The 10312-nt window shown below is 32.8% G+C and overlaps 1 protein-coding gene across 2 annotated transcripts in view; it reads left to right on the top strand.

Moving 5' to 3' along the window:
• LOC143238808 (hemicentin-2-like) overlaps positions 1-8454 on the top strand; it is a 193228-nt gene extending 184774 nt beyond the window's left edge. For both annotated transcript variants that reach the window (XM_076479356.1, XM_076479357.1), the window contains 2 exons: positions 3277-3418; positions 4416-8454. In XM_076479356.1, the coding sequence (XP_076335471.1) occupies positions 3277-3418; positions 4416-4426 (153 nt within the window). In that variant the 3' untranslated portion in view covers positions 4427-8454. The remainder of the gene's footprint in view (positions 1-3276; positions 3419-4415) is intronic.
• The last annotated feature ends 1858 nt before the right edge of the window (positions 8455-10312 follow it).

The following is a 10312-nucleotide window of genomic DNA, read 5'->3' on the forward strand; positions in this document are numbered from 1 at the left end:
CTAAAATATCATCCACAGACAAACAACATAGGTTGATATATAGAGATGCTTTGTTTATTCTTATTTTCCAGAATTTGTCTGAGTTGATGTGCCAATAACACTTCCAGTATACCCTATGTTCAATCATTCATTCTTACCTCAAAGTGTCTTCTAGTTTTTCAAATTTAGATCTGTTCACAGTGACATGATACCCTAAAAATGACGTTTCTGTGTTTGTCACCAGTTTTTCTTTTAGTATCGAAAATTTTACGATTTACACCTTCTTTTCCTAACTACATGTTTGATCTTTCTACTTTGGTTTCATCATATACGAAAAGTAAATGGTGTTGGATTGGATTTTCGTGTCTGATATATTAGTTTGTATTTCAGGTTCTTGAGGTGATAAAAGAAGAAGGATATATATTCAGCTGAAAACACTGAATGATGTGTCAGTGTTCGGTTTTGATGAAGTTTTCGTCTCGGATCTTTTCAACTCTGTTTGTTATTCAAACACTTAATAATACTGCGTATATAGAAGGTGGTTAGTAAGATTAGATATGGAGCGCTTATTAGATTGAGTAGGATTCCCGTATATTGTTGTTTGAGATTTTCATTCTGTCTACTGCGGAAAATGTCACAGACTGTTGTTTTCTATTTCCTCCCACAGTAAAATGGATTATGTTGTTTACTAAAGCATTATAAGAAGACGAAAAGGTTTTCATGATTACAAAGCTAGATAATAAATGTATGGTTAACGTAGAGCCTCCAAGAGTTAAGTTTCATATTTGTTCAGAAAAGGAAATTGTTGTTCAAAATTTTAATTTAAAATGTTTGCTAAAACTAGAGTGGGTAGTAAGTTAATATTAATGTCGTCTTTTTATTTAAAAGGTTTGTTCTGGCACTGAAGTTTATGGACTGTGTACAAACTGTGGTTGGTTCAATATCTCTTATCTTTATGTCAGATATCAAATTTTCGAATTATAGCAACAACATGCCTTACTGAGTTAGTATGCTCAGTAACCATGTTTTTATTAAATAGACTTATTAAATATACCTTTTTAAAATAGTTCTTTGCAAGATTTATTTCTCAGAATTAAAAAGCAAGAAAACCAAAATTAATCTCTCATTGGCTTATTAAAATGGTAGAACAGTATTGTGTGCATGTGTTAATTATGTTTAATAATTGCATAATGGGCCAAAAGTGACTTTAGAAATTTACCATTTATATTTCTTAAAACTTTAATTTATTAACAAGTGAGTGATTTGTTTTTATCTCTCAAATCATAGAGTTGAAAAGCTTTTGTCAAGAGTATTTTAACAATTAAAATGTCTAAATTTGTTTTTTTCTTTGTTTCTAATTAATCACAAAGCAACACACGGACTATCTGTGCTATACCCACTACAGGTATTCAAATACCACTGCGCCACTGGGGGTCTAATGGCTAAATGTTTCAGAGGCTGTAGCGGAATTGAAAATATTTTCGAATAGGTTTAATAAAGATGAAAATGTTCAGAATAAATTTAAAAATAAACACGAAAGAAATATAGAAAAACAGGACCAAGAACGTACATAGAGCAAAAGATATCAAATAGTAGAATAAAAAATGAAGACGTGGCAGAAAACCATCATAATAAAAAATGCGGCTCAAAGGTTTCAAAAGATGGAGATTGACAGGACAGCTCCCAGAAAGTTGAAAAGATTTTGAAAGAGCCTGACAATCAGACTGAAGAGGAATTATCAAGCTTTAAAGACATACTTAACTAAAATATGTCAAAGAATGTTAACAGATGGCACTGTAGATATTTAGATTAACATTATTTAATACACAAGGTACACCGTTTTGCTAAACGAACTATGAAGAGGATGCAAGAAGATTACTACGTTAAACCCATTGATTTCAGACTCGCAGATGAGTAAGGAAACTGCAGATGTGAGAAAGGACTTATATGAAGATCACTGATTGTGCAAATTGAAGTTGAATTGTAGACAAGAAATTTATTACATTAGAAAGGGACGAGAATTATAGAAATCGCATCAGAAAAAAGAAAGAAACCCGAAATGTTGTTGTTCTGAATTAAGAACAAAGCTACACAAAAGACTAGCGGTGCTCTGTCCACCATGGGTATCGATACCCGAAATTTAGCGTTGTAAGTCCGCAGACATACCGCTGAGCCACTGGGGGTTCCAACCTACCATCTAGAAGTTAACAATTCTACAGTTCCAAAGATGTGGATTAAATATTAATAGTTACATGTGACAGGTAAACAAAGGTTAACAGTCAAGAAACCTGTTCCAAGTTCAGCTGACATATTTGTTATTCAAATCACATTAGTCTGTGCGGGATTATGAAGAAACTTATTATTATCCCAATCACAACTTTCCGCCAGAAGCATAAAGTTCACATTTATTATTTTTATAGATGATTTGGGTAGAATATTCATGATGAGCAAACACAGGTAAAATAAGCGACAACTGTCTGAGTGACACTTGTAGAGGAATGTTGGAGGAAAAATCTACAAAAGTAGCTCATGTAAAACAGAAGACGTTTGGAAAAGCTTCCTTTCTATACCAGGTGGTTAAAGTTCTTGCCCCGTAATCTGAAAGTCGCGGGTTCGAATCCCTGTCACACAAAACATGCTTGCCCTTTGAGCCGTGGGGACGTTATTATGGAACGGTCACTCTCATTATTCGTTAGTAAAAGAGTGGTCCAAGAGTTGGCGGTGAGTGGTGATGACTAGCTACCTTTCCTCTAGTATTACATTGCTAAATTAGGGACGACAAGCGTAGATAGTCCTAGAGTAGTTTTGCGCGAAATGTAAAACAAAGAAACAAATGCTGTTTTATAAAACACTTTTTGAAGAAAATTTGCAATAAGTGTATCTGTACTTTTTATGTATTTGTAATATTTTAAGAGGTGTATATACGTACGTGCCTAATATAACATTGCCAACATTCTAAAATATCAATTATTACCTCTGTCACTGAATGTGAGAGAGATTATGTTTTTTACTTTCATGTGTGCGTTTATCAGCAAGATTGCTCAAAAATGGCTGAACAGATTTGGACTAAAGTTGGCTTATGTTTAGACTATGACCTAATTTAAAAGTTTTTGGATGCAAGATCACGATAAACATGGAAACCGATTTTTCACAATATTTTCGCTTTCCAATTCATTCAAAAATGATCGGATTTCGATAAATCTTGGTGGAGATATGTAGTATGTTATTTCGCATTGTCCTGCCAAAAGTGGTCTGTGAATAATTGTACAAAATGTGCATGTACTTCTTTTTTCATAGGTTACCGGAATTACAAACGATGGATTAGTGTATGCCGACTTATCTTTGCCTAATTGTGGAAAACTACCTACATTTGGGAGAGGTATTCATAGCGACTATGCGATGTTACAATTTAGCAGGGGAGAGGAACTGCCAGAGGAAAGTAAGTTTATGAAATTACTACTTTAGTTAAAACTTATTCACTCGTCCGTACGTCATTGTGATACAGAATAGCAATTATATTCACATTTTCTTGAGGAAAAATACTGTTGAATTGCTTTAGCGAGCATATGCTAGTTTTGTAACAAAGGATCCCGATAAGAGTAAGGAATTTGAGTCTGTCTGTCTTGTGTTGTTACATTAAGGTACATAATTTAGTTTAGGTCATATCGGTCTTTAAGAAAAAGGGGCATAACTTTGGACTTTTGTTTCACAACACGGTATTAAATTCTTTATATCCATTAAGAAAAGATAATTAAGTTTTAGTGTAGTTTATACTTTATTACAGGTTATTTGAGAATACTATGATGAACTTTTCTTTTATACAGAACATATAGAATTTCGTCAGGACTTATTTGAAGAAACCAAAGACCAAGAAGCTGCAATAGTTTGAAGGTTGAAAAACATTTAAAATAAACTTAATTCTTTTGGTGGACTCAGCAGATAGCCCGATGTGGCTCTGCTGTAAGAGCATATAAACTTAATTGATAAGAATAATTTTGTTTCGAGTCAAATGAACACTACTGGGAAAAATAAAAACGGATGTAGATAAACATCATACTTACAAGCAAAAAATAAGCACCTTATAAAAATTCTTATTAAATGATAGATGAAAACCAGTTTTTCACTTTAAGTTAATAGTATTTGAGTGCATGAGAACTGGGAGTGTAGTAGAATTCCCTAGTTTGAAAAAACAGGAGGTGGGGAGGTGGGAAGACACACCTTATATATTATTATCAATTTGTGACACATTAATAATAATCGAATACAAGCTTCCATAATATATATATATGGTTAAGAAATTTGTCAAGAGGGCTTTTTCACCGTTTCTATAAAAAAGAATTCCGGTATTGCTGGTATTATTGGTGTAACAGTATATTAGTATTTATTCTAATGCACTGTTAGTGGGTAAGAATAATGACTATAATATTTTCTTTCAGATATCTGTTAAAACATCAAGAAAATTCGGTTAGACATCAGTGATGAACTTCTTGTTGCTGATTTGTGGAAATGGTGTCACAATAGGTGGAGTTTCCAGTGCTTTGAATAACAACGCCTCCTTAATGATATGAACTGGAATTTCAACAAGATTTTCGTTCTTTGAAATGTAACAGAAAAACAAAATCTGATAATACCCTTACTAAATTAATTGCGTGCGAAACAGTACGGAATACAGTCTTTAAAATAAACAAAAGTCGTCATTGTGTTTCTAGAAAAGGTTGCAATTAGCTCATCAATGCATAGGTAAATAACGTTACCAGACTTGCATTATAATTGATAGTTTTAAATTATTATTTTGGAGAGATCTAGTAAAATTTAGTTTCTAGATATTGGTTTAGAGAGTCTGTGGCACGAAATGGGACAAATTAAGTAAATTGTCGTGAACTTATGACAATAATTTTGTAATTTATCAGATATTATATGTATAATAGAATTAAAGCGCGTGTACATAGGTTATTAATTATTATTAGTTGCTGTGCCTCTAAATTAATTTGATTCTGAATTATCTTTTCTCTCGCATTGCTCTAAAGCATAAGCATATCAGTGCATATAAACAATATGTAGAAGTTTAAAATTACGTAAAGCTACAATTTTGCTCAATATACAGATCTTCCGTCTTTAGCTGTTTTGATACGCTTAAGTGACGTTAAAAGTGTGTCAAGATGAAACTGAGCATCTTCGTGCAGTGCGCGTGCTTTTCATGAAAATAAGTAAAATATATAAATAATATTGTTTTAAATTTTATTTATAATCTTTCTCTCGATATTAATCTATTTATTCAATGGACGTGATTTTAATATATAAATATATATAAACGAAAGATCTGTTCGTTTTTATATATATATTCAAAATAGATGCTATTATCTATTATACTTATTGATTATAACAGATTTGTTTATTAAAAATCTAGCGTTGTAGGGATGATATGATTTTTTGGCTTAAAAAACGCACGCTTTTAATAAGTGAGTATTTGAGTGCTAAAATACTTAAATCTATATAGAAGTTCGCACTTTTGTTTGAAATTATATGCATACAGAAATAAAGTTAGTGTCTAAATATTTTCGTCCCAGGATTGAAAGCATTACATATAATTCGCTAGTTCGATCCTCGTGAAATTGCGTGTTTATATACTAAAGCTGTTTTTCAAAGACAGGTCATTTGTGCAGCTATCTACGCTGTAATTTGCTTAAAATGCTGTTCAATGCTAAGAAGATGAATATTTGATGGTCTGAGAATATATACTGGTTGACGAAATAAAATGTTCGTTGTAATTTATATTTTAGTTGATGAAATAAGGTGTTTGCTGTAATAATACAGTGTTTCAGCCATTATCTGTTTTGTCCGAGTTATACGAATAACATAAATAAATGAGTTGATAAATTTTAATATTTTGTAGTTTGGTGTTATCTTAAGTTTAATAGTAGTCAAAACAGTACTAATAACGAAAATATTTTCCAGGTAACTTTCAAAACGAAAAATTTGTTTGTAAGAACTGGAATTCAGATACTAACTGTGAAATGCTGATTTCAAGTTGTTGTTTTATTTAAAGGAAATGTAGGAAGCCAGGTCAGATCTTTGTTAACAGAGAGGAAAAATAATTATAGAGGAAGAAAAACTATTAAAAATCTTACAGTCTACTGCTTAAAGAAATCACGACGAATAGTTAAGCGTGAAAGAGATAAAATTAAATAAAACATAATAAATTTAAATTGACTGGCATGACAAGAGTTTAGAAAATTATATAAGATCAAAAAGTTGATCAAACATGAAATTAGAACATTCAAAAGGATGTATGAGAAAAGGTTGGTTGAAAATGTAAATTCAATAGCATGTATTTATTTAAGTACACTACAGGTAAACAAAATGTCAGAATGGTGGTAGGACCCTTGAGATTTCATAAACGAAAGCTCGTATCTGATAATTATGAAGTCGCTGGATTGTTAAATTTTGTTTATTTTAAGTTTTTATTAATGAAGATTTAAGAAGTATTCCACATCTTGGACGCCTGAAAGATAGAAACAAGATTGAACAAGGTGACTGCATTAATTCTAAGCTTAAGAAAAAACTGGGAAGTTTAAAGAACGATAAGGCTCCTAAGTTAAATATTTCCTCCAAAGGTTTCGAAGAAGATCAAAAATTGCATATGTAAGCCATTTGTTATTATTTTTTGTAACTCCTTGAATAGTAGGCAGGTACCTACCCTTTTTCAAGGGAGGTAATAAAAACTGTCCCAGTAATATAAGCATAATAGTCTTATATCAACTGTGGAAAAAGAAAAAGGTTTGGAAATATCTGATAAAAGATGTTTTGCAAAGAAATTTTATAAAGTTATATTCACCTTGGTTTTACTGAGGAAAATCTTGCCTTATAAATCTTTTGACATTCTTTAAAAAGGTTACTGCTTACCTCGATGACGGTAAATGTGTAGATTTGGTATATCTAGATTTTCAGAAAGCATTTGAAGTGGTGCAACATAAAAAGCTTTTATAGACGTCTCTATAGCTGTGAGGGATAAGTTAGCAAATTGGATAGAAAACTGGATGGATGGAAGAAATAAGAGGATTATTATAAATGTACTTCAGTCAGACTGGGTTAATGTTACAAGTGGGGTACCTCAGGGTTCACTTTTACGAACTTTGCTCTTTTTGATTTACGTCAATGACGATAAGTTACTAAAATGTGCAGGTGATATTACGGTCTTGTATGTTGCTAGCTGTGAAATGGATAATGTTGGTTTAGAAAAGGATTAAATGATTTAGTGTGTTGGACAAATAAATGGGACATTGGTTTTCATAATACTAAATGCAAGATAATGCAATTGGGTTATCATAATTTAAATTGTAAGTATAATTTGGTTGGAAATAACCTTAACAATATCATAAAAGAAGGGGGTCTTGATGTTATAGTTGATCAGTCTCTTAAGCCAACCAAGTGGAGTGCTCTTACTAGTAGCACGGCAAATAGGATTTTAGGTTGTATCTACTGAAATATTGAGTAAAAGTCCAAAAATTTATAATTTCACTGTACAGGTCTTTGGCTAGCACACAGTTTTAGCATTGTATTCATTCAAGGGCATATTACTTTAGGAAGAACGTTAAATTATTGGAAAAGGTTCAGAAGAGGGTTACTAGAATAGTGCCTTGGGTAGATAAGTTGTCGTATGAATCTGATTGAGATGTTTGAAATTGCAAAGGGAATTGATAGTATTGAGGCACCATCTTTTTTATACTTAACCGCGAGAAGGGTTAGAGGACAAAAATATAGATGTTGGTAGGGTAGGAATCATCTTCAGTTAAGATAATTTTATTTTTCTAACAGAGTGGTCAACTTTTGGTAGATTACCTTTAGATATTGTGGAGACGAAACTTTAAGTGAGTTTAAGAAAAATATTGTTCATTGTTTGGATGATAAGGACTGGCTTTGATATCTTAATTTTATTTATTCAATAGATTTAGTTCATATTATGGGATTGGACCAATATGTCCGTCACTGTTCAAAAACATTGTTACATGCAATGAACTATTTTTACTGTACAGTGTAACCACTTACCTTGATAAACGTTTGTTTTTATTGTGTGAGGTGATTTTTTTGCATGATAATGTATTGAAAATAATGCTAAATGTACTTATGAGATAAAGGTTACCTTATATTTACTCCACATATTTTAGTATGTTTAGGTGCTGTTTATAATTCGAGATTTGGATGTATCTTTCTAATTCAACATTTGTACATTGTCAAATGAAGAGTTTTGAGCTGGAGTTAAAAAAAAAAGTACATTCCAAACGATGAAAAATTGAAGAAAAGCATGGCTCTCGTCTTATAACTAGCTGGTCGGTAGTTTTAAACCATTCGTGACGTCAAAATGTTGTTGAACTCTCCAAATTCTATGAAAGAAAATTAACATTATACACTGCTGGCCAGAATCTTAAGGCCAATGAACATAAAGAAAAAATATGCATTTTGCATTCTTAGACTCAACCACTTATTTGAGTAGAGCTTCGAAAGATGAAAATAAGAAAAGAGAAAATAAAAATAAAACCTTTTTTAGCATTTAATAGGGAAAGTGTAAACACTAAAAAATTAGCCTAAATACTGGCTGGTCAGAAGTTTAAGACCACACTGAAACGAAGCGTTATCGGTAAACACGTAACAAAATTTAATCATTTGTGTTCATGTATTAGCGTGTCAACATCTCCCACTGACATTTCCTGTGTAACATTGGGTAAAAATATGGCAAAGGCATATGTTGACAGAGTTTAAACGTGGCAGAATTGTCGAGGTACAAAAGTAAGGTCTCTCTCAACATGCCATCGCTGGGGAGATTTGACGTAGTAAAACTGTTGTTGCAAATTTCATAAAAGACCCTGAGAAGTACGGAACGAGAATTTCAAGTAGTCGGCCCAAGAAAATTTCGCCGACGTTGAGCAGGAGGATTCAACGGGTTGTCCGGTAAGACACCAGCCGATCGTCAAACCAGATTAAGGCTCTCACGGACGCAGAATGCAGCTAAAAAACAATAAGACAGCATCTACGATAGAAAGCTTTAAAAACCGTAAACGTCTTCAAAGGTCACGCCTCCTTCACAACCACAAAACAGCTCGGTTAAACTTTGCTGAGAAGCACCGAACATGGGACGTAGAATAGTGAAAGGTTTTGTTCTCTAATGGGAAAAAAAATAATTTGGATGGTCCAGATGGCTTCCAACGTTACTAGCACGAAAAGGATATCCCACCGGAGTCATTTTCTACACGACACAGTGGAGGAGGTTCCATCATGATCTGGGGTGCTTTCTCCTTCCATGGAACAATGGAGTTTCAGGTTATACAGAGGCATCAAACAGCAGCTGGCTACGTTGGCATGTTGGAGAAAGCATTTTTATTGACTTAAGGCCCTCGCTTGTGTGGAAATGACTGGATCTTTCAACAGGACAACGCTGCAATCCACAAAGCCCCAGGACAAAGGACTTTTTCATGGCGAATAACGTGATTATTTTGGATCATCCAGCGTGTTCGCTCGAGCTGAACCCCATTGAAAATGTTTGGGGGTGGATGGCAAGGGAAGTCTAGAGAAATAGAGGTCAATTCCAAACTGTGCATGATCTTCGTGAAGTCATCTTCACCACTGGGAATACCATTCCAGCCAGTCTTCTACAAACGCTTATATCGAACATGCCAAAGCGAATGTTTGAAGTTATTCTCAATGACGGCTGTCCAACTCACTACTGAGACTTTTTATTGGGCATTTCCTACCCTAATTAGGACTTCTTTTTTGCTATGGTTTTAAACTTTTGACCAACTGGTATTTAGGCTAATTTTATAGTGTTCACATTTTCCTTATTAAATGCTAAATGTTTTTATTTTTATTTACCCTTTTCTTATTTTCATCTTTCGAAACTCTACTTAAATAAGTGGTTGAGTCTGACAATGCAAAATATGTATTGTTTCTTTATGTTTATTGGCCTTAAGTCAACAAATAGAACAGAGCCTGTAAATGCAATGGAAAGTTTGTTAGAAATTAAGTAAATGTGAGATTTTAAAACATAGTTATACCATTTCTATAACATATAATATAAATACCCACATCTGAATAAATCATTCATATTTGTAAAATTCAAAGTTACTTTAAGTTACGTTCCTTGAGAGTACTGGTTAGCGTTTCTAATATGTATGTATATAACTATTTTGTGAAGTGTAATCTATTATTGCAATTATATTTTACAGTATGGATTATTTTGCACTGTGAACTCAAAATATGGATTGAAAACTAATGAAAATCTCCTAAGCTTGCCGTATTTCTGATGAAGGGTACAAATATTGCTAAGAGCAGAAGATACCCA

Source organism: Tachypleus tridentatus, chromosome 13 (genome assembly GCF_004210375.1).
Source record: "Tachypleus tridentatus isolate NWPU-2018 chromosome 13, ASM421037v1, whole genome shotgun sequence".
Lineage (NCBI taxonomy): Eukaryota > Metazoa > Arthropoda > Merostomata > Xiphosura > Limulidae > Tachypleus > Tachypleus tridentatus.